The following is a 24,377-nucleotide window of genomic DNA, read 5'->3' on the forward strand; positions in this document are numbered from 1 at the left end:
ATATTCTGCTCTACAGTCCTGACGAGCAAACGCACTACCAACTTCTTGAGCAGTTTGTAGAAATAGTGAAAAAGCATGGGATTATGCTTTCCCAAAGAAAGATGAACATCGCCCAGACTGAAATTGAATTTCTTGGTATGCACCTTAGCAAAGGAACATACTATCCAGGGCCACACATTGCTCAGGAATTACTGAAATTTCCTAAATAAAACTTCACAACAAAGCAAGTTCAACAATTTCTGGGGATAATTAATTATCTCAGAAACTTTGTGCCAAATATTGCAAAACTGCTAATTCCATTGCAATCGATGCTAAAGAAGAATTTCCTACCTTGGGGAAAACCCCAAACCAAAGCAGTTGCTGAACTTAAGAAGATTATGTAATCTCTTCCTCCATTACAAATCCCATCAACAGGGAAGAGAATTCTCCAAACTGACGCCGGTGATGAATATTGGGTAGCCATCTTGATTGAAGAAACTGAAGGTAAGCATAACCTGTGTGCTTACAACAGTGGAAAATTTCCTCAAGCTAAAATGCATTATCATTCCACTTTCAAAGAAATCTTAGCAGTGAAAAATAGAATTAAAAAGTTCAAATTTCATCTCATCAGCCACCACTTCCTAGTAGAGTTAGACATGACATCTTTCCCTCAGATGACCAAGTTCAAACAGAAGAAAATTCCCAATTCTCAACTGCTTCGATGGGCTGAATGGTTCTCAAAATATTCTTTTGAAAGCAAACATATTGCCGGGAAGAAGAATGTGCTTGTTGACTTCTTGTCAAGACCATAAGCACCAGCAAAAATCAACATGTACATCATAAGACATGCTTTTCATGTTCTTCATCATGGTGAAAAGTACAAGATTGAGAAGATTAAAGATTGGCCAAGTTGGCAATATCCTCAAGAGATTATTGAACAAATCCAGAATGATAGTCTCACTAAAAATCTGGAAAACCTCATGTGGAAATACCACACAGATCTGTTAAGATTCAATGGAGGTTCAATCATTTATCCTTTTGGATTAAATGTGGATTATCCATTCATACATCATCTAATCTGGAAGGAAGATGATTTCCCTGATCAACTCATATGGTTATTATGGTACTTAACCAATAAGTACTTAATAGCTATTGAAATTCCAACCAGAAGATTCATTGCCAACCTCACCAGGATATTTGGACTAGGCAGAGGAAACATTGAAAAGGAAAGTGACAAAATCTTTTAAACTTTCTTAACCGGTTTTACCCTCCTACTTACTGGAAATATCTCTTGGAAAAAGAATTGCGAATCATGCAGCCAAACCCTGAAGTCCACACTATTTTGTTTTTCCGACGTCCATGGCATTTTTTGACGAACAATGACCACATCACCAATGCCCCATAGTTTATGGGTACTACATCCTATCCAAGATCTGTTGGATGTTGTGAACACCAATACTGAGAACTCCAAAAGATTTTGTGTGAAGAAAACAAGACCATCCCTGAAGATGTATGGAATTATAATGTACCCACTGCATGGGATCATTATGACCTAGTATCAGAAGCTAAGGAAGCACTCAAAGAATTCAGACAAGCTGCATCATCTCAGGAGCATGAAATGACAGACGCATATGACATTGCATGGTCCTCTCAAGACCCCTATGGTAAATGGGGAGGTCCTCTTTCCCAAGATCCCTATGAACAAGGACCTTTATCCTTATCTCAAAGCATGGACACATCTTTCTATGCACGGCCATTTAATTGGCCTCAGCTAACGATTCCTGCCGACACTTCAGACAATGACAATACAGACTAGGCACAAGAGGAAGCATCCGTATCCACAACATACCAGCCAAACCAAATCCTCTCACTAGAAGACCTTGAAGTACTTGAACAAACATATGATGAACATCTTTTAGCAACAGTGCACAACTCAGATGACTTAAACTATGACTACAATGCTCGAGACGGACGAAACTGCTAAACAAGACCGTTGTCCGTACAAATTCACTATAGTCAGTTACTGTTCACTTTTACTGTAGCAATAGGCTAGGAAAATCACTGTTCACCGTCACTGTTCATACCAAGCAAATAATTCCCTTTTGGCGCCTCTGTTTGTTCCTGGACCCGTGAACTTTGGTCCTTGTTTCGTGTGTCCTCCCACTGTTTATATAAGGCATGGAGATTGTATTGTGTTGGGCAGAGTCCCTTGAAGTAAAGTGAGTGTCTTGTGAAAACTCTCAATGGCTTTCTAAACTCCCTCTTCTTCTCCAGCCTAGTAGGATCCTCTGAGAAATGCAGCTCGAATAGATTAGAAAAATTCTCATCGACTGGCACTAGTTTGATTTTTCTATCGTTTTAGTACCTTGTGTCCGTAATTGAATCCTCGAGATTTGCACAACAATCGAGAGTCACCATTGTGTCGAGTGGGTTCATTGTAGCTCCAAAAAAATCGATCACGGGTCATTTGCACTAAATATCTCTTAAAACTACCCGGTAGTCTAAGTCTAAGTCATTCTAAAAACATGTCGAATGGAGATTAACCATGAATTCAAGTCCGATTTCAGAAATTGAAAGTTCTGTCATGTCACAATTCATTTTAAAAATGTCGACTCATCCTCAGAATAAGGTCGTTTTTGTTTGGGAAAGTCAGAGGGCCATTTTTTATCGCATCTTTAGACGTCAAGTTGGATCAATTTATGGGAAAAAGTCATAAAAGAGACAAGGACACATAGGCTGATTTGTTTAGGCTTCAATTGGATTTATTTTAAGAGAATTGATTAGGATTGAAGATGAATGGAAGGAAAGATGTCCAAAATTCGTATGCCATGGGGCTCACAACATTTTGGACACTTTGGTAAGCTTCTTGAAGAAGCTAAGGAGAGGAAAAGGCTAAGGGTGAGGGCCAAGAGTGGTGGGGGCATGAGTGAGGAGAATTGGCCAAGTGTTGAAGGCTAGATGAGCCATTTGGGGTCCCCCTCTTCAGCAGCCCCTCTTCCCCCTTGAAACTTGGCTTTCTCCATTGTTGTTGTCCATCTTGAGCTTCAACGAACTAGAGGAGATCAACCATCAGTAGCCCCAGCCAGTCGCACACCCGCCAGGCCTCTTTTTCCCCTTGTTTTCTCCTCGTTCCAGTTTCTGCTCCAGTCAACCTTTCGCCAAAGATCCAAGTAAAAAGTAGCAACAATTTTTTGTGATGATCTTATCTACATTATAAAATCACCTCATCAAGTGTGAAGGGTCCAACGCCCACGGTTACATGACAATGTTCATTGAATGACTGACAAGATTATTACCCAATTACACTTCCACAACATTTATAGGCTACAAAGAACTGCAAAATTTAAATGGATACCCCTTCTGTCACTCAAATTTCACCAGTCACGTGACGAGGCAAGGTAATGCATCAAGCATGAACCCAGATTCCTCACGACCGCATGACGAATGGACGGCTGTTTCATTCCAAACTCATGAGGTGATCTTATGGATACCAATATTCAAGTCAGAAGAGATGGATATGAGTAGAGGAAGATATTGGTGCCAGACGGCTGTAAAGACACGTTTTTGGTGAGCTTTAATAGACTGCGAAGGCCTGCTTCCATTGTACCTGATATCAAAGACATGTATGATGGGATCAGCCGAGCCAGATGTTATGAGAAAGCCATCGGGAGACCAAGCTTGATTTATTAAAGCAGATTGTGTTTCGCTACTCTCTTGCTTCCATCCAAATGCATGCAGCTCAGTCTGCCTCAATCTCACGTCAAACAGCCGCAGCTGCGTCCCGGGAGTCCTGTGGATAAATAATGAGATGTGAAATTTTTCAGCTAGTACCAGACAATACATGTGGACTAAGAGAGGCATAATATTTCCTACCCGGTTTGAACCATGAACAAATTAAAGTCGCATGGGTTTGGCAGTACGCTCATGCACTTGCTTTCTAATTGATGCCTAAATTGCGGCCTCCCAGTCTGCCCATCAAACCCGACAATTTTCTTGTCAGCCCCAGGTGACAGTACAACCTGCTTTTGCTGCATTCCAGCAACCCCCATTCCAGCAGAGGAATGCAGATTCCTGTGCAAAGCCTTTGGTTTCCACTTGCTATCGTCGCCCTCCTCCTCCTCATTCCACAGTACGACAGCATGATCACAGCCACCAGTGACAAAGCAATTATCTGCCCAAGGCATAAAGCGAATGCCATTGATAATTCCCTTCTGGTGTGGCTTAGCTTCCACGAAAGATACGCAAACTCTCTGGATTCATGCATAGTCATATTAGTGACATCAACTAGTGATCCAACTTTGGAATAGATCCGTGCAGTAAGGGTGCTATAGGTAGGCTCAAATCACTCTCATTTTTTGGTTCAAAGAATTTTATGAAGCCGACATTAGCCAGCGTTAATTTCATGGCAATCCATACCCCTTAATCCCCTGACTCTTCTCTTAAGAACAGATAAGCAATGCCCTCCACCTATGAGTAGATTGTCTTTAATCATTCACATAATAGTTTCTATGTTACAATAGTAGCAGTACCTTCTATGGTCCAGTGTCAGTATAACTCCTAGTTAGATTTATCCGTGCCGTACCCGATGGCACTAGAAAGGGACAAGGCTCTCTCTCTCTCACGTGCACACGCATGCACATCCACACATCTATCTGTCCTATTTCCATACGCATATTACATTCCACATATACATATATGCGTGCATATATATAGCCACCACACATATGCACGTCCATATACATGCATAAGCAAGCCTCAACTTCAAGCTTGGGCACAGATTTAATTTCTCTTCAAAAGAAAAAACTACTGCTCCGGACCACAAACTTACATGATTTCAGCCCCTTCCAGGTGTACATGTCAGTAGCAGGTAGGGAAAAGAATAAAGGATCAGAGGAATGTGAAATTCTTTTATCTGACAAGATAGCTCTGTGTGAAAATTAGACCCAATCCCTTACCTCTTTTGTTCTATTGAGATTTAGTATTGAGACTTGAGAGTCCTCACCATCAGCAGTGTATGCACAAAACAGTCTGTGTCCCTGAGGATGCCAAGCTACATCTTCAGGCCATCTTCTCTCCCGTAGTGAAGCACAATCAGAAGTACTGAGCAGAGAGGCAGAATGTCGACTGTTCAAAAAATGTGAAGAGAGCTGATTTTTTTTTTTTTTTGGAAGAGACAGCTGATTAGAAGAGCAGATTATATGCAAATACAAGCACAGGCTTGTCATCAGCCTACATTCCATCAAATACATTATCTTTATTTAGATTTTCATCACGGTTTACCCAACACTTCCTCTTATGTAAAGAATCAGATGTTAACAGTAGTTACAGTAGTTCTTCTATTTTCCAACTTTCTCCAAATGCTAGAGTCCAAAGGGAAAATGGATTATGGGAGTGTGTGACTATGAAAGAAACTCGGAATATTTTGGGATGGCAACCGTAGGGAGCTCAAATAGATAGAAGAAGGCTGGAATCTCACTATACTACAAGTATGCAAAATGTAGCATGAGGGCAAAAGGAAATACAGGAGTCCATAACAAGTAAATCAGTGTGAAGAGGTTCTGATCAGAATAAACCAATTCAAGCTATCTCCATACAGATGGGTAGATATGCCATCCCAAATTAACAAGTGACTTGTTCATTGCAATCCAGATTACTCCACATGGTCTCTTAGCAACTTTTTTCTGGTTTTTCTCATCAATGAAGGGGTGAGACGCCATTAGGATTTGAAAGGTCACTTTATGTTACCAAGGAGAGGAACCCAACTCTATATCCAAAAGATTCAGCAAGAGCCTTCGCATCTCCTACTCGACATGTCTGACATCGACCTCCTTGGTTAACATTAATTTTGAACCTGGTAAGCTTGAGTGCATAACCTATTCACGTAATCGACCATATGCGATCAGCATATGGTATAAGCAAATGTTTCCCTCGTTTTGCTGAGTTTTACAACCCAACAAGCAGTCTGCAACAGTGTCCTTTTCTACCATATTGGCTAAGGGCCCCCACTTAAAGAATCATGAAAATCTGGAAAAATGGTACTAGACACAAATCCCTTGCTCAAGAAAAATAAATTCAGTTGTAACCACAGTCAAAGCTTTACAGTACAAGCACAAAACTAATCGTTTTCACCAGCTCTACTAAAAATTAACGTGGTATACAGAGGTATATACCACTTGACATTGTGGGAACTCTGCATTTGATACTCCGCTTTGGTACTTGAGCCTCATAGTGCAACTTCTATAAAAGCAAACTTTACAAAGGAATCCCAAGACAAATCTACCATCATTCGGAACATAAAGCCAAGGTTACCAGATCATACAATCAAAAGCCAAGGAGACACTACTAACAAGGGTTTATTGACACTAAAATCCTATTACAGACCTTGTAGATCAAGTGGCAAGACATGGGGTCCAGGTGAGTGGTATCGAACCCAAGCTTTCCCATTTTCTTACTTTTGTACCCATCTCCAAGAGGGATTTCAATAATCTTCCAAAAAGTGGTCAACAGACACTATAAAGGCAAATTGAATGGCAAAAGATCGGCAGCCATTGAAGTAGGGTTATCCAGATGTTGAACTCATGCAATGACAAACCTGCCTTGGGTCATGGAAATCATTGCACATGATAGTTGACAGCATTTGGGGTTCCGTAGAGAGAGAAACCTTAAAGCTTTTGAAGGCGTTAATAAATCAGAGACAAACATCATCTTGTTTGATCTAAGGATACGCTAATTTCATCTTGATTTGGGAAAGGAGTCGTTGCTCTACTTACACCTTGTCAAATGGCTTTCGTTGTCAAATTGTCAAAAAATCTAGAAACAATTGATACCTATGTGATTACAAAAAGGTTTCTTGACAACACAGTTACCGGATCATACAATCAAAAATGTCGTCGTATTAAATGACAATCTCATCCTAGGAAGGAGGAGTCAAGGATTCTACAATTTACCCGTTAGCCTGAATTTGCCACAAGTTGACAACTCCATCCAAAGCACTGTAAACAACAAACGAAAACCTGATTAAAAACTTTCCAAACAAACAAATGTGGCATGCGGACACATTCATAGATTACAATATGAGAAAAGAAAAATGTTGAAAAGCTAAGGAATAGACAATAAGTTGAAGCTGTCTCCGCCCCTGCATCGAATATAACCCATCCCTGTTGGAGACACAATCCTCATTTTCATTAGCATAATACAATGAGCAAAGGCAAATAATGGAACAAGCTCCTAACAAACGAGCTTCCTTTGACGGTGAGAAAGGGGTGGAAGAAATTATTAGTTTATAACTGTCGTCTTCAAGCATTAAATTTCAGAAATTAACACATGCAATGAGTTTGAAATTGCTGTTTCAAAACTCAAACAACCCATCTCTATCCGTATTAAACTCTATCCCACTATCTTTTAGCACTGACAGTATTAAACTCTAAAAGACACAAATTACAGAGGTCTCGTGAAATGCGTGTGCATGCAAACGTTTCTGTTTCTCTTGGTTTCTGTTCTTTTGTTCCCCGGAACAAAAAAAGAACAGAAACCTGTTTGCTAACGCCACATTGTTTTTTTGTTCCCGGGAATAAAAACTTAGCCCGGGAATGGTTTGGGAACAGAAACAAGAAGCAAAAAAAAGTTGCTTCTTGTTCCCGGGAACAATTGCTAGAAATAGGCTGGTTTTTTTTTTTTTAATTTTCTTTTATTTCCTTTTCTTGCCGCGACCACCGTCAACCGCCTTTGGAGCCACCTTTGCCGCCGCCGCCGCCGCCGCCGATCGCCGCCGCCGCCGTCGCCGCCGCCGCCAGTCGCCGCCGCCGCCGGTCGCCGGACGTCGCCGCCGCCGCCGCCGCCGGACGCCCGCCGCCGCCCGCCGTCGCGGTCGCCGCCGCCCGTCGCCGATCGCCGTCGCCGTCGCCGCCGCCGCTGCCCGATCGCCGATCGCCACCGCCGCCGCCGGTCGCCGCCTTCTTGTCTCGCGCCGCCGCCGCCGCCGCCTGCCGTCTCCGGCCTCCGGTCGCGCTGCCGCCGCGCTGTCGCCGCCGCCGCCCGCCGTCGCCGCCGCCTCCGTCCACCGGTCGCCGTCGCCGGCCCGCCCCACCGCTGCCGCACGACCGCCGGCCGCCGGCCGTCACCGCCGGGCGCCGATGGGCTTCGGCGGCGCCGGCGGTGACGGTCGGCGGCAGCGGTCGTGCGGCGGCGGTGGCTGGCGGGCGGCCGGCGACGGCAACGGCGGCGGGAGGCGGCGGCAATCCGTCGGCAAGATTAAAAAATGAATAAATACAAAAAAGAAATTGTTGCGTTATCAAACGCATTTCTATTCTTTTTCTATTCCCAGAGTAGAAATTTTGTGTCGTTATCAAACGGGTTCTTTTACTCAGAAATTGTTCCCCGGAGCAGAAATAGAAAAGAACCATTTCTGAAAAAAAAAATCTTCCCCGGAACAGAAGCGTTTGCATGCGCTACCTTAGAAATTGTCCCAAAAATGAGTTTCTGTTTCTATCATTAAAAGCCACTATTCTTAATTCTTCCTGAATACTTGCTAAAGCCTCCTTCTGCAATAAGATGGTATGGTATTAATTGATCCAAGGCCCCCATTGCAAAATATTACATCACCAGGGTTTTCTAAGCCTAACTTAGAAATATGTGCGATTCATACTAGCGTAACAAGAGGTGCCTTGTAACGAAAGTTGTACACATGTTCTCCCTCCATCCTCATCCGTTATTTCTTTTTGTTGGATGATTTTAACTGTCGTGGATCTACTAGCTCGTGAGGTCTACTTTATCAAATCAGCTTCCAAACTTGGAATTCATTGCATATGCAATGAGAAACTTAGTAACACAAGTGGCCATGCCCCTCCCTGGGAAGAAAGTTTTGAGCAGAAAAGGGAAGGTGAGCGAGGACAGCTGAACAGATAAGCCCCGACTCTTATCCATGGAGAGGACAGCGTGAATACCTGGTTGCAAAAAGCAGCTCCTGTGCAGGACACAAAGCGAGACTCCTTAGCTTTCTCTTGTGTTGACTGGGAACCTGACTGCTTGTTTGGCACCGAATGGTGAATGGAGAGGACGCGCTCCGTATCAACGGGATGAGTTCTCTGTGTTCTTTATGTTCTGGAAAAGAGAAAAGGGGGGGAGAAAGGAAACGAAAAGGCAGGCGCAGTCAGGTAAAGATACGACGAGAGTCGAAAAGGGAAGGCCTGGTATGGTAAAAGAAGGAGCATCTTATGGGAGCGAGCGTTACCAAGCTTCCTTTTGGAGCTGCCCCTATCTCGAATGGCCTCGGAATCATGGGGAGAAGGACGCGCGCGAGGTTTCTCCTCCTTAACGGTCCTGGCGATCGGGGATTGCTGGAGGATGGACTGAGTCAGAGGAGGAGGGGCATTGGAGCGAGCCGATGGCTTTGATCCGGAGCCTGAAAAGGAGGAGGAGGAGGAGGAGGAAGCGTGCTGAGAGTCCTGGTGAGGAATATAACTCCGCTCTATTCCAACCACGAAATTTACTAATCTAAAGCGAGAATTCCTCAATACAGGAACATATGGTGGAAGTGCAGACCATTACCTGTGAAATCAACAGCCACCATGAAGTTCACTTCGAATCCCGCAGCCAAGTAATCTAGAAAAGTATGTTGGGTACTCTCAGAAAATGTGTCCACAAATAGCTGGCTCTTCAGGATTTTATCTCCAGCAGCAGTTGGTAAAGCTAAATTTTCTCCCGTCCCACTAGAATGAAGCTTTTCCAAGTCCAATACTGACTTCTTCAGTTTCCTAATGCAGTGACATAAAATAAGCATTGTCAACATAATCATATACAAGAATCAGGAGATACGAGAATCAAATGTCGACAAGTATTCCATTTACCCAATCAAATCATGTTTTCCACTGCTATTAAAGTTGAAGCATTCTATTACCAAGGGACTGTCCTGCACAACAATTTAGATATCAACATATGGATGTGGACACCTGGTATTCTTCAAAGAAAACATACAAGGCTGAAACATGGATTAAGCTTCTCATCAACTGCTAGAGCACAAAAGGAAATGGAAATTGCACCAGAAGCAAGCTTTCTTCTGCTGCAGAGTGAGCAAAAGTTGACAAGGGAGTCAAAATTCTACTCTCTCATTAGGAAAATGTTACTACCTTACTTCCAACTTGTTGGATATTTAAAAATACTAGCTTCCATGTAGGTTTGAGATCACTTCTGATGACCTCCGTTTTGCAGACTGGAATTGAAAGTCCACCATCCACAAATCTTGAAATGACCAGGAAAGGATCCTACATTGTTGTAATCCAGAAGATGCAAAGAAAATTAGGTTGATGTTTCTCAGAGTGTTGGAATTGTTCAGCTGCTGTTTTCTGTCATATTTTTCTCTGTTTTCCTCTGTTTTTTAATATATAAAAAAACAGCCAAGTTCATTTAGTTATGCATTTAGTGTTTTTGCTATTTTCTAGGAAGTTAATAGCACGTTTGTGTGCAGTTATGTGTTGCACGTACATGAGCAGTTTCTACTTTGTATTTAGTTGTTGTACTCGACAGTTTTTTTCCTTCGCACAAGACGTATGAAGTGCTATGCTCTGTTTTTTTTATCTTCTTTCTCTCTCAAACAACAAAAAAATTTCTGTTTTGATTGTTGTTTTTGTGAGCTTTAACATTGGTATCAGAGCGTTTGTGGGATCTTAAGGGATTGTGAAGTGAGGGTAAGTGAGTGAGGATTGCTTCCAATTTGCAAAGAAAAAGCTGATGGAGGTAGGATCGAGTGGATTCTCTACAATGGCTGCTCTAGTCTTTACTGGGGAAAATTATCAGGCTTAGGTTGTCAAGATGACGGCATTCTTGGAGGGTCATGATTTATGGGAGGCTGTGGAGAATGATTATGAGGTTGCTCCACTTCCAGACAATCCGACCTTGAATCAGATAAAGTACCATAAAGAGAGAATCACAAGAAAGGCCAAGGCAAAGTCTTGCATGTATGCTGCTGTTTCACCCACTATCTTCACAAGGATCATGAGATGTGATTCTGCAAAGGCAATATGGGATTTCTTGAAGGATGAATACGATGGAGATGAGAAGATAAGAGGCATGAAGGTGCTAAAACTCTTGAGGGAGTTTGAGATACAGCAGATGAAGGATTCAGAGTCAGCAAAGGAGTACTCTGATAGGTTGGTTGGGATAGCTGAAAAAATCAGAGTTTTAGGGACTGACTTGAAAGATGAAAGGCTTGTTCAGAAGATCCTGGTATCTCTTCCAGAGAAGTTCGAAGCCACCATAGCTTCTCTGGAAAATACAAGAGACTTAGCTGATATAAAGCTTGTAGAATTGTTAAATGCTCTGCAAGCACAGGAGCACAAAAGACTGATGAGAAAATAAGAGTTTGTAGAGTGTGCGCTGCAAGCTAAAGTGAAGTCAAATAATGGAGGCAAAGGGAAGAAATGGATTCAGTCCAAAGAAAATGATGGTGACTCCAAGTTTGTAGCAAAAGAAGGAAATTCTGGTGGGTCTAGCAAATGGAAGATGAACAAAAAGCCTTGTTAATACTGTGGTGGAACTAATCATCAGTTTTTTAGATGTTGGAGAAAGCCTGATGCTAGATGCAGAAGATGTCACAAGTTAGGTCATATGGAAGACATCTGTAAAGAAAAAAATTACCAGCAAGCAGGAAAAGCACAGGTAGCAGTGAATGAAACTGAGGAAGAACACTTGTTTGTAGCTTCTTTTTCTGAATCTTCTGTTGGGAATGATGCATGGTCGGTGGATAGTGGTTGTACTAATCATATGACTGGCAATTCGAAGCTGTTTAGGAGTCTAGACAGGTCAGTTAGGTCCAGAGTCAAAATTGGCAACGGACAGTATATCGAAGTGCAAGGGAAGGGTACAGTGGCTATTGAAGGAAATCATAAGGTGAAGCTGATCAGTGATGTTCTTTTTGTGCCAAACATTGACCAGAATCTGTTAAGTGTTGGTCAATTAGTTGAGAAGGGCTATAAAGTGAAGTTTGAAGGGAAGGAATATCTTATTAATAATGCAGATAGCAAAGAAGTGCTAAGAATCTCAATGAGGGACAAAAGTTTCATGTTCAAGCCACAAGAGATGTAACAAATGGCTTTAAAGTGCAAAGAAGAAAATGCATAGCAATGGCATAAAAGACTTGGGCATGTTCATAGGAAGAGCATGTCGTTTATGCAGAGAAATAGCTTGGCAGATGACTTGCCAAGTTTGGAGGAGGAATTTCCACAGTGCAGAACTTGTCTTCTTGGCAAGCAAGCTAGATTTCCTTTCAAATGAGGAGGCTGGAGAGCATGCGAGAAGCTGCAATTAGTCCACACAGATCTATGTGGACCTATGTCCGAGTCTTCTCTCAATGGTAGCAGGTATTTCATTACCTTCATTGATAATATGACTAGGATGAGTTGGATTTATTTTCTGCGAGCCAAGTCTGAAGTTGCTGATGTGTTTGTGAAGTTTAAAGCCTTAGTTGAGAATCAGAGTGAGAAGAAAATTAAAATGCTCAGGTTTGATAATGGTTCTGAGTATACTGCTCACAAGTTTAAGTTGAATTGTGAGTAAGCAGGAATTGTGCAGCAGTTTACTGCTCCCTATTCACCTCAATAGAATGGGGTCAGTGAGAGGAAAAATATAAGCATTATGGAGATGGCTAGATGTATGATACAGGAGAAGAAGTTACCTAAGAAGTTCTGAGCTGAAGCAGCTAATACTGCAGTGTTCCTATTGAATAGATTGCCCACAAAGGCCTTAGAGAGGTCAACACCTTTTGAAGTCCGGTATGGTGTTAAACCTTCTGTGAAAAATTTGAAGGTTTTTGGGTGTTTGTGTTACACTCATGTTCCTGAGGTCAAGAGGGACAAGCTGGATAAGAAAGCAGAGCTTAGAATCTTCATTGGGTACAGTCTCCAATCAAAAGCTTACAGAATTTTTCACCCTATGACAGGGAAGGTGACTGTAAGTAGAGATGTTATTTTTCTAGAGGAAGATGAGTGGAATTGGATGGAAGGAAAGAGTGCAGAACAACAGCAGTTCGAAAAAAAACCTGCAACAGATGTAGAGGTTGATGAAGTTATAGATGGATTGGAAGACAGTGTGGACGATTTACCAGTGAGAGGCACAAGGTCACTTGCTGAAATCTATGAAAGAAGCAATGTGGCAATGCTCGAACCATCTAACTTTGTAGAAGCTAAGGAGGATCAGAGGTGGATTACAGCAATGCAAGAGGAGATTGCAATGATCCAGAAAAACCACACATGGAAGCTTGTTGACAGACCATCTGATAAGAATGTGATTGGGGTTAAGTGGGTGTTTAGAACAAAACTTAATCCTCATGGTTCTGTCAATAAACACAAAGCTAGACTGGTGGTGAAAGGCTATGCACAAATATGGGGAGTAGACTATTCTAAAACACTTGCTCCTGTTGCACGACTTGATACAATAAGGTTACTATTAGCTATTGCGGCAGAGAAGGGGTGGCCTATATTTCAGTTAGATGTCAAGTCTGCATTTTTGAATGGAGAGCTTGAGGAGGAGATTTTTGTTGAACAACCTGAAGGCTTTAGTATCAAAAGGCAAGAAGAGAGTGTATACAGGTTGAGGAAAGCTCTATATGGACTGAAGCAGGCTTCAAGAGCTTGGTATGGGAAGATAGATCGATATTTGCAGGATTTTGGCTTTGTAAAAAGCTTAAGTGAGTTCACTCTTTTAGATGATCTATTAGTGACGGGGAATGATATGGAATTGATAGAGAATGTGAAGCAAGATCTATTTGCAGTTTTTGAGATGTCAGACTTGGGAAAGATGGCTTATTTTTTTGGTCTGGAAGTCAAATAGGCTTCATATGAGATCCTCATCTGTCAGAAAAAATACATGAAGGAAATTCTAAAGAAGTTTTAGATGGAAGATTGTCAAAGTGTAAGCACTCCTATGGCTGCTAAAGAGAAGCTATAGAAGAATGATGGAACAGATGCAGTAGATGCTTCTATGTATAGAAGTCTAATTAGGTGTCTCATGTATCTTACAGCAACTAGACCAGATATTCTATTTGCTATGAGTGTTTTATCCAGGTTTATGAGTAGTCATAGTCAGTTACATTTGATTGCAACAAAAAGGGTCTTGAGATATCTCAAATGAACATTGTTCTTTGGTGTGAAGTTTAAGAAAGGTCAGAAATTTAATTTACAAGGATTTTCTGATAGTGACTAGGCTAGTTCAGTGGATGACATGAAAAGTACATCTGGGTATTGTTTCAGTCTTGGTTCTGCTTGTTTCTCCTGGTGTTCCAAAAAGCAAGAGATTGTAGCTCAGTCCACAGCAGAGGCTGAGTTTATAGCAGCTACTGCAGTTGTAAATCAAGCTTTGTGGCTGAAGAAGATAATGAAGGAACTATGGTTGAATTCTAGTGATTGCATTAAAGTTAATGTGAATAATCAGACTGCTTTAGCAATATCTCAAAATCCAGTTTTCCATGGCAAAACCAAGCATTTCAAAGTCAAATTTTTCTTTCTGTGTGAGGTGCAACAAAGTGGCGAAATTAAGTTGGTCTATTGCAGATCTGAAGATCAGCTTGCAAATATGTTCACAAAACCACTTCAGGTTGGAAGATTTGAGCTATTAAGAGAGAAAATAGGAATCTACAACAACAACTGATCCAAGGAGGAGTTTGCTGGAATTGTTCAGCTGCTGTTTTCTGTCATATTTTCCTCTGTTTTCCTCTGTTTTTTAATTAAAAAACAGCCAAGTTCATTTAGTTATGCATTTAGTGTTTTTGCTATTTTCTAGGAAGTTAATAGCACGTTTATGTGCAATTATGTGTTGCACGTACGTGAGCAGTTTATACTTTGTATTTAGTTGTTGTACTCGACAGTTTTTTTCCTTCGCACAAGACGTATGAAGTGCTATGCTCTGTTTTTTATCTTCTTTCTCTCTCAAACAACAAAAAAAATTATGTTTTGATTGTTATTTTTATGAGCTTTAACACAAAGTACTGACAAGGGGGGATCAAACTGAAGCTTAGTTTCTACATACAGTCCTTGAGAAGAGATTCTTGTGCTCTAATTCTAAACACCTCAAAATCATCTCAGCTGTAGTCTTAGAGCTAATACATTCTTCAGCATGAACAGCAAGCCTTCCGCAATTTTGGGGACAACTTAATCCGGTATAGTCTTCTCCATGTGTCAGATCTAAGGTCAATGACCTGTTTGATTTGGTAATGATCTGAAAAACAAAATGATGGAGTCGATTAAAGATTTTCTATATACAGAATTTGCAGAATCCAATCTTCTTTGAAAACAAATATTTTGGGCATTAATTGACGTTAGCATTTTTATTTTTTTTCCTAACTAGCAGATAAGAAAGCAGACGCCGATGACTCACAGTCACGTCATGTTTCAGGAAAGTGCTCAAAGAAAATCCAGTATAAAGAAGATGAAAAATTCTCATTGCATGCCATACCTCAGAAAGAGCACAGGAGGCCTCACCAAGAAACTGCTGCTCCCCAAGCTTAAGCATCTGTGCCAGTCAAAAATGCTCTTGATAAATGTTGTTTGCTTCACTAGTGTCGTACGTTAAAAGTCCGGTTCAAATTGTGGATCGCAAGGAGCAGGTCCTGCGCATCAAGACCATCCCATTGATCATAGTGGTCTAGCAACAACAGAACACAGGAGCAACTTGAGAAACTGAGCAGTCGATGAGACGACTGTACCCCCACCTTTTTGGTTAAAGATTGTAATAGGTTTAAATTTCGATGACGAAATTTTTATAAAAAAGGAAGAGTTGTAACAACCTGAATTTTAAGAATTTATTTTCGATTAAATAAATTGGGCATTTCATCAACGCACCAATAATGCTATTCTCTGAGCTGATCACTCACGAGATAACTAGACTACTGAGGAAGCAATTAAGAAATCTAAATGCAATTAGACTTGAGAATTCGACTAGGAATTTACTGCTCGACCGTGTTGATCTGCAAGGGTCATTACGACACTATCAAAAATTGATCAGAGACCGAAGATAGGTCAATTCAACTGAGATATATGATCAGAGTATGGGTGATTCCACCTAATTGCAAAATACTCATCGACCGGCACTAAACCGATTTTTCTATCATTTTGGTACCCGGTGCCCGTAATTAAAATCTCAAGATTTTCACAACAACTGAAGGTTGCCAATGAGTCAAAGATGTACGTTGTGACTCGAGATAAATCGATCACGGATCAATTGCACCAAAACTCCTAAAAGTTACCTGGTAAACCAGGTCACGCTAAAAATGCGCCGAAGTGAAAATAACCATGAATTTGAACCCGATTTTCAGAAATTGAAAGTTCTGTGGTGTTATAATCTATTTTAGGAACGTCAACTTATCCTCCGAAGATTTTTCAGAAATTCCAAGATTTTTACAGAAAATCAATTTGGACGTTGCGGAAAAATTAACAAAAATTCGGATGGGCCAAATTAAGGGAAATTTGGACTTCCAAGCTGAGCCTTTGAGTGTTGGGGACTTACAGAAAATTGTACGGGATTTTTCTTTGGCAAAATTGGACATCGATTTGGAGATTTGAGTGAGGAATTGAAGTTAATTTGGTTAAATTCGGAGCTTGGGATGGGGTTGGATTTTTGGATATCAAAATTTAATTAGTTGTGGATTAAATAGCAAATAATAAACATGGGGGACAAAGTAATAATCTTGAAGACTTTAGAGGCTAAATCATGATGATTTAGATATTTTCCATTGGACTTTTTGTGCCCCTTCCTCTTTCCTCTCTTCGACGCATGCTTCTTCTTCCCCTTGCTTCTGCCGTTCTCTCCATTTGCTTTCCCTCGAGCCATCCCATTTTCTTCTTCGGGTGCAGACCAATTCCCCACGAGCTCTCACCCTCACGCCCACCAATTCCTTCACTCACACACGCCCACATCCTCCACTAAACCTTTTCTTCATCCAGTCAACAAACAAGGCTCGGTTGACCCCCAAAACTTCATCGAATCAACGCCACTGAAGCTGCCCCTCTCCACTACCTTGTGTCCCCTCGGTCAGCCACGAAAATTTATTTGCTTCTGTCTCTTACCATGCCGTGTGTGACCAATTGAAGAAGCCCCTTCACGTTGACCGAACGCCCATCATCTTCAACGATTTCTCTTCTTCGGCCAGCTCGAAGACGCCAACGTCCAGCCTCTTCAACTCATGGACGTTGCCGCTTCCTCTCCACGCTCGATCAGCCCAGCAATTCCAGTCCACGGATCCAGCAGTTTCTTTTTGCTAGGCCCAGTAGTCGGGCCACTTGAAGCCCACAAAATTTGCAGCTCCAATCCAGTCCGCGAGCAGCCCAGCAATTCTAGCCCAGAGGCCAGCATTTCAGCCCATCTCAGTGCATTAAAGCCAGCAAAGCAGGCCCGAACCGAGGCTCAACTCAAGCCCAGACCAGTCTGCATTTTTTAAGCCCGCTTCAGCCAACTTCGGCCCACTTGAAGCTAGTCCATTTTCAGCAAGCTCAAGCCCAAGTCTAAGCTCAGAAATTTCTGTGGGCTTGCAAAGTTTCTTGGCCCGGTCCGAGTGTCCGTCAACGCCACCGAAAATTTGGATTTCGGCCGCTGTCACGTTGTCGTCACGGTAAACCGGTTTCCGCAATAAACTGGTGAGTTTATGCATTAAACTCTTCTTAGTAGGCTAATGACGTTTAAGGGGTGTTTAGATTTAATTAATTAGGAAATAGGTGATTAGTTAGATTAATTTAGTGATTTAATTATGCAATTATGCATATTAGGTGGTTAGATTAAATTAAGTGAGACCTAGATAAATTGTGCTATTTATCTAGAAGGGTTCAGGAATTTTTCCAGGTCCGTATCAGTATTTAATTTAGTGATTCTGTCCTATGTGAATATTTTTAGAATTTAAATTGATTTATTTAAGTAATTTCAGTAATTATTTAATTATTAAATATTTTCCAAAAATTAGGCCGAGATAGCCAATAACCGGAATTTCATGATGATTACAATGGTGTGATTAATTTCTGCAATTGGATGTTAAATTGCGCAAATTGAGTGATGATTGGAAATTTGAGTGTTTAATTCCAAAATTTATGAATTTCCAATATTTATTCAGAAAATCCCGAGTGTCGGGTTTTAAACACTGAAAATGGTTTTATATACTATATAAACCAATGGGATTTTAAATGAAATGATATTACTTTTTTCTGGATCAAGTCGACCGTGTACCCACACACGACTATTTTACCATGTATTTATAATACGAAGAAAAAAGGTCAGGTTTTTTACCTAAAGAAAAAAAAGGTCAAGTTCACCATTTTAATTGAAGCATTTGAGTGCAAGGCACAGTGTCTTGGGCCGATATTGAGTGATCGTGTGTTGGTTAAGAGAAACCGTCCTGGGCTGTTAAGTTGGACATTACCCCTATATGGGACGCCCCTGGACAATAGGAAGCCGGTCGCAGTAGATTATGGACCCTATGCTCCTTAGAGAAAGTCGTCGACGTAGTGACGTGCCATGCTCAATGAGGTGAGACGATGCCTAGAAATGCCAGAAGACCGCCGAACAAAGAGTAAGCCATGCTATATGCCAAGATTGAAACTAGGAACACATGATTAATTGAGTGAATGTATCGGATTATATGACAAAATTGTGTGGCACGGAATAGGACGTGTCATAATGATTTAACCTTATAATCAAAACCTCTGTATTGGTTTGAGAATTGAGTGTGGTGTTCCAGTTGTTGGAGCTTGCTTGCCGCTCATATTTTTATGATCATCTGTGATATAAATTGTAATGACCTACAAGGTGGATCTAAGACAAGGTAAGTCCCCGGGATTGTACAATTGCGTGGTTAGGACGCTTCTTAGCGTATTACTCTCCTAATCGGGGTTTAGAGCATGGATTTGTTGAGATATTGTCTCACTAGTTATTATATAACTATTTTCAGGTCCTTAAAATGTGGTTGTGGAGGACCAAAGCCCCAGAGTCTGTGAAGGTGGAGTCAAAAGGATTGGCATTTGTGTTCGACTAGTATGTCGTAGGACAATACCTTTGTTTTTTAGAGCCGACCTTCTTGCAGACTTTTGACCAAACTCTTTTTGTATCTAAACCCATTATTTATAAAAGCATGTTTCATTTTGTAAATCCGTTGTCCTGCTTTTCTATCTCGATATAATTACTGTCAATGGATTTATTTTCGCTTCCGCATGTCCAATAAAATGAAAAGAATCGGCGACTCGTCCTGGCAAGTCGCAAAATATTATCGACCAAAGAGACATGGGCACATGCATGGGGTTTGGGGCGTGACACGTACCGAGTCAATTCTTCGGAGTTCTTATTTTTGCAGGTTCATTGGCTGTGAGCCCACGGTCATCCTTTACCGAGGAGCACCACCGTGCCGAGCTTCACCCATGGGCCATTACCAGTCATCCGTTGAGCCAATTCTATTGAGTTCAAATTTGGCAATATTACTTGCGAAATTAGATAATTGTCTCATCTAAATTTGATTTAGATATTTTACTGCCTAATATATTTCTATTAATATCTAACATGCATATCTACAAGTGATAGACATATCTTCCAATTATGATTTATTTCCTAATTAGCAACCGCATATAATCTTTGATCCTAGAATTATTGATTCCACAGGAATTTTTAAAATTGATATTTTGATCTTTAAGGCTTAAGATCGACTCATCAATTTTCTTCAAGAAATTTCAAGTTGGTTGGATATTATTTCATTATTCACATTGATTGGATGATATATGATCTTATGTGATTTGGCGCTTGTCTTACTTTAATTGCTTTATTTAACCAAAAAATACAAAAAAAATATTTGTTGTGATATTTTTCTAAGTTCTGCTAATTTACAAAATATTTTATTTGTGTTTGAATTTATATCAAAAGTCTAGTGTTAGTTAGACTTCGATTGAAGAAAATTACTTTTACTGCTTTTATTGGATAAATTCGTTTTTACACCTATTCACCCCTCTCTAGGTGGTAATATTAGCACTTTCAATGACAACCAAGTGAGGACGACCAAACACTCATTTGCTTCGTGGACTTTGGAGATAAACACCAGAGCTCATTACGTTGACGGAGTGGGCTCTTTTTCTTACCTCTCAAGTCTCCATTAAGGAGTCACCAGGCTGTCGACCAAGTCTAGGCGCCCGAACGAGGCTGGTTGGGCTCTCTAACAGTGCCCATTAGCTATAGTGTTTTCTAGCATGATAGCTGGGCACCCGGCCCTATTTAGAATAAAGTGATTGACCAGCTATCTTTAAGATTATCTACGTGGAAAAAATCAATCTCGTGTGATATCTTGGTTGGTTGACAATCATTTTAAAGGCAAGATTCTTTCCATACTCAAACTATACTATTTCTGAAAATCAAAAATTTGATTGTATGGTCAATCAAATCTACTCAATAGCTAATTGATCTGCTCATTAAAGCATCCAATGGATAGTTTGAAGGTTGGTCTTCTTGAAGATTGTTTAACAGGAAGATTAGATCTTGCAGAGTATAGAAGGAGATCAAGACGTCGAAGATAAAGAAGTAGTGCAAATTCCAAATTCAAAGAAAGCTTTACATTCTCACATTTTCTTATGAGAGCACAAAAATTGTAATCATTTGAGAAGTGTTGACAGTGTTATAGTTTGGGCTTAGGTGTGAGATAGTGAGATATATCAGCTTAAGTATAAGCAACCCCATCTTTAAGAAGACAACACGCTCTAATGTAACTACTAAAAAATTGCTAGTGAAATAATGCAGTAGGCTATTAGTCTAGGAAATTGGAGATAGACTTACACTATAGGTGCATTTGATAACCAATCTATTCCCAAAAAAAAATTCCAATAAAAAAATGATTCATTTTTATTCTGTTCCCGGAAATAATTTCTGAGCATTTGAGGGCGTTTAGTAATTATTCAAAAATTTTATTTCGAGAAGAGAAATGCGATCGGTAGGACTCTTAATTTTTTTATGTTTTTATTATATCTTTTGTTATTTTTCTCCCTTTTTTTCTTTTTCTTTTTCTTTTTCTTTTTCTTTTTCCTCCTTCTTTCTAGCTAGTTGTCGGCAACAGCAGTGGCCGGCGATGAACTGGGCGAGATCTAGCGAGCTTGCCAGAGGCGAGGCTAGCCACCATTAGCTTTGGCCTCGCCAAATTTGGGCGAGCTAAGCTTTCGCCCTGGCTAGTCCGACAAGCCTCGCCGATGGCTAGGCGAGGCACTCCTCACCCAAATCAGCAAGACCAAGGCCCATGGTGGCCAGGCGAGCCTTCGGTGAGCTTGTCGGACATCGCCCAACAAGTCAGCGGCAATGACGGTGGTGGCCGGTAGTGGCCGGTGATCCATTGGGGGGAAGAAGAAGAGAGAAGGAAAGAGAATGAGAAAAAAAAAAGAATAAAGAAAAAAGAAAGATAGGTTTGGGTTTGATTTTGAAATTGTCTCCAGGAACAAAAGAAGTAATCTTCATTCTACCGATTATAGTGAAGCAACCTTGTAGACCTCTTCACGTGGAGTAGGCGCATTGTCAAATCACGTAAATTCACAATGTTTATGTTTTATTTCTGCAATTTATTTCTTGCTTGAATTGCTTCGTTTATTCACCTTCCACATTAATTGTGACTTGCACAATGGAGAAAGGACAAACTTTGCCATAAACTGACACAAAAGTTACTAAAGGGAAGGGGAAAGCTGCTTTCGGATACAACAAGAAAGCGTATAGTGGGCTTAAGGGTGAGAAAAAACCATCTCCAGGAGCGATCAATCTCGAGATAACTTGGTGACGGAGAGTTCAATGCCGTGTTCAGGTTCAACAACCAACCTAAGAGCAGGGGAGTGGATGTAGTTGGGAGAAAGGGTGAAGGAGAAGTTGGAGAGAAGCTGGGCAATGAGAATCTTGAGCTCCACCATTGCCAGGTTCTGCCCGAGGCACACGCGAGGTCCTACTCCGAAGGGCATGTACAAGTGCGGCAGCTTACAGGCTCCCGTGATCCCATTGGCGAATCTCCCCGGGTTGAAAGAGTAGGAGTCTGGCCCCCATATCTCAGGGTCCGTGTGCAGTGTTAACACCATCGTCCACACGTTCACTCCCTCCGGCACTTTTAGGTCCCCGAATTTCATATCCGTCAAGGCCTCCCTCGACACCAGTGGCACGGGGGAGTATAGCCGGAGCGACTCGTTTATCACCATTGTGAGCTGCACCCAGGACAGAAAGGTTAACACATGCTAATGATCATGAAATCAAAACGTTATATTATGTGCACTCTGTCTTAAAGGTATGGGGAAGGCGCACCAGTTTCATCTTACGGATCATATCAGCATCAGGAAGACGATCCCCACAAACTTCAAGAACCTCGGCACGCACACGATTTTGCCACTCTTGACTGGAAGCCAGCAGCATGAGGCACCATGTCGCAGAGACGGCAGTGGTCTCATACCCAGCCAAGTAAATGTTTTTGCAGTTGTCGACAATGAAGCGGTCCATGGCCTCCTGGCTCAAGTCGTTGTTTTTGGCACCCTCGAGAACCATCTGCAGAAGGTCCTTCTCATATGCAGTTTCCATCCTCTCCTTCACCACCTGCAGTATCAAACTCCGGACCTCCTTCTCCAGTGCCCAGGCTTCTCTGTTACTCTTGGTAGGGAGGTATCTGCGTCATTGCATAAACAGAATTGATTAAAGCAGCTGAGCGACAGTGGATTTTCCTTTTTCCCTTTCTTTCCAAGGGGGCGGTATGGAAGGGAAGGCTTAATTGGAGGTCTTTCGGGAGAAAGAGATATTTAACTTCGCACCTCATGCCAGGAATCCCCATGGAAAGACCTCTCTTGGACATGGCCTCTTGCAGAGCCCTCAATTTGTGGAAGATCTCCTCTCCTTTGGCAAAATTGCTGCCAAAGCAGGCCCTGGAGATGACATCTCCGGAGAAACTTCTCATGTGCTGGTCGATGTTAATGCTGGCTACTCCACCGGCTGCGTCCACTTTGTTCTTCCAGGACTTCAACAGTGTCTCTGTGCACTCGTTTATGAGGTTTATCATTCCCTGCGAGCGGGCAAACTAAGAAATGTTAATTTTGAAAAGAAAAAATTGGTGGTGGTGATGGTGATATTGAAAGACATCAATTAAGATAACATACCTTGACCTTCTCCATGTAGAGCTCAGGAGCGAGGATTTTGCGCTGACGAGCCCAGTGGGGGCCGTTGGAAGTTAAGATGCCTCGACCCATCAAGGGACCCCTCTCCTTGAACTGGTACGAGGGCTTACCCAAGTCCAAGGATGTGCAGGTGGTAATCTCCCTCACCACGTCTGGTCGGTTCACATAGATTATCTGTGTGTTCCCCAGCGAGAACGCAAATGTATCTCCTGTAAAAATCATGAGACATCAGCGCATGACATCAGCCTGATCTGACTGTCCATGTCCGAACCACAAACGATCAATCCAATTCATTAAGAGTGGGGGAAGGAGAAATGATCTGATTCAGGAGGAGTGAATTACTCCTGTTTTATTAATGAGTGAGAACGTGTCAAATGATATTTAGCGTGAATGCGAGAAGTGATTTCGGGGCGCTGGAGTCATTTAGGTTGAATCCAATCCCGATCGAGCTCCAGTGGAGCTACCCAGCGCCCGCATCGGTCATTATCAAAGAACTACCAATAACCCCAAAAAAGAAAGAGCAGACATTGGTAGGGGTTGCAAGTTTTAAAAAATGGAAACGGGCAGTGAAAGAACCTTCAACGTCTACCGCCCTATGCCGTGCGGTGTGTCAACCGACATGATAGGCTTCAAGTTCAGCCTTAAGGTAGAGAAAACATATGTCACGGTGATGCATGTGGTCATCCAGATCTGACTAGGAAATCTGAGTAGCACCGATCTCTAAGTTTCATAAATTCTCTTATGATTGTACGAAAATCTTGCGTCTAATTTATGTAGTTTGGAACATGGAAAATCGAAACACGTGAATATTGTTAGATTAATTGTGGAAAAGAGATGAAATTGCGAGTTAGGGCAGCCAGAAGGTGAACTACCGTATTGTTTTCTCCACTTGTCAAAGAAGGGGAAGAGGACAGCAGCGCAATCATGGCGGGCGGGGGGCTGGCCGGGCGGAGTCATGGGAACGGAGGAGGAGGAGGATCTCGCCTTTTTTATCTCCGTGATGTTGCCGAGCAGGAAGGCGGGGGGCGGTCCATTGATGCCTTGTTTCCTCAGCAAGGACCTCAACTTTTCCGGTTTCACCACCAGCGCGTTGTACAGCCTCAGCAACACTCCTATTACGCCCACCACGGCTATGGATATCAGTCCCTTTGCGTTCGAGTACTGCAGATATTTCATTGCTGATGATCCTCCCTAGTTCCTAATGGGAACGTCACTCCGGAGGTCACAGCACCAATTGGGAGGTTGCTAATGGGTTTTGGTCGGATGGATTGG

The 24,377-nt window shown here is 41.8% G+C and overlaps 2 protein-coding genes across 2 annotated transcripts; both read right to left on the bottom strand.

Moving 5' to 3' along the window:
• Positions 1–3,417: 3,417 nt before the first annotated feature.
• On the bottom strand, positions 3,418–9,127 carry LOC104429228 (the record flags this gene model as incomplete). The annotated part of the gene is made up of 5 exons (XM_039304574.1): positions 3,418–3,769; positions 3,853–4,229; positions 4,935–5,103; positions 6,927–6,971; positions 8,922–9,127. Coding segments are annotated over 5 exons (1,119 nt in total), but the record flags the coding sequence as incomplete, so codon positions are not given.
• Positions 9,128–21,679: 12,552 nt separating this feature from the next.
• Positions 21,680–24,302, bottom strand: LOC104429229 (cytochrome P450 714C2-like). Its single transcript, XM_039305681.1, has 5 exons — positions 23,978–24,302; positions 23,088–23,314; positions 22,746–22,993; positions 22,249–22,603; positions 21,680–22,151 (listed from the first exon to the last, which is right to left on the bottom strand). The coding sequence occupies exons 1-5, from the start codon at positions 24,279–24,281 to the stop codon at positions 21,717–21,719; spliced, it is 1,569 nt and encodes a 522-aa protein (XP_039161615.1). The 5' UTR covers positions 24,282–24,302; the 3' UTR covers positions 21,680–21,716.
• Positions 24,303–24,377: the final 75 nt, after the last annotated feature.

Source organism: Eucalyptus grandis, chromosome 11 (genome assembly GCF_016545825.1).
Source record: "Eucalyptus grandis isolate ANBG69807.140 chromosome 11, ASM1654582v1, whole genome shotgun sequence".
NCBI lineage: Eukaryota > Viridiplantae > Streptophyta > Magnoliopsida > Myrtales > Myrtaceae > Eucalyptus > Eucalyptus grandis.

Bases quoted from the DNA above. Each gene is read 5' to 3' on its own strand.
- LOC104429229 (XM_039305681.1), bottom strand. From the start codon at position 24,281: ATGAAATATCTGCAGTACTCGAACGCAAAGGGACTGATATCCATAGCC. The intron at 22,604-22,745 runs GTGCGAAGTTAA...GCAATGACGCAG, and splicing joins ATGGGGATTCCTGGCATGAG to ATACCTCCCTACCAAGAGTA. The intron at 22,152-22,248 runs GTGCGCCTTCCC...TCCTGGGTGCAG, and splicing joins TGATCCGTAAGATGAAACTG to CTCACAATGGTGATAAACGA.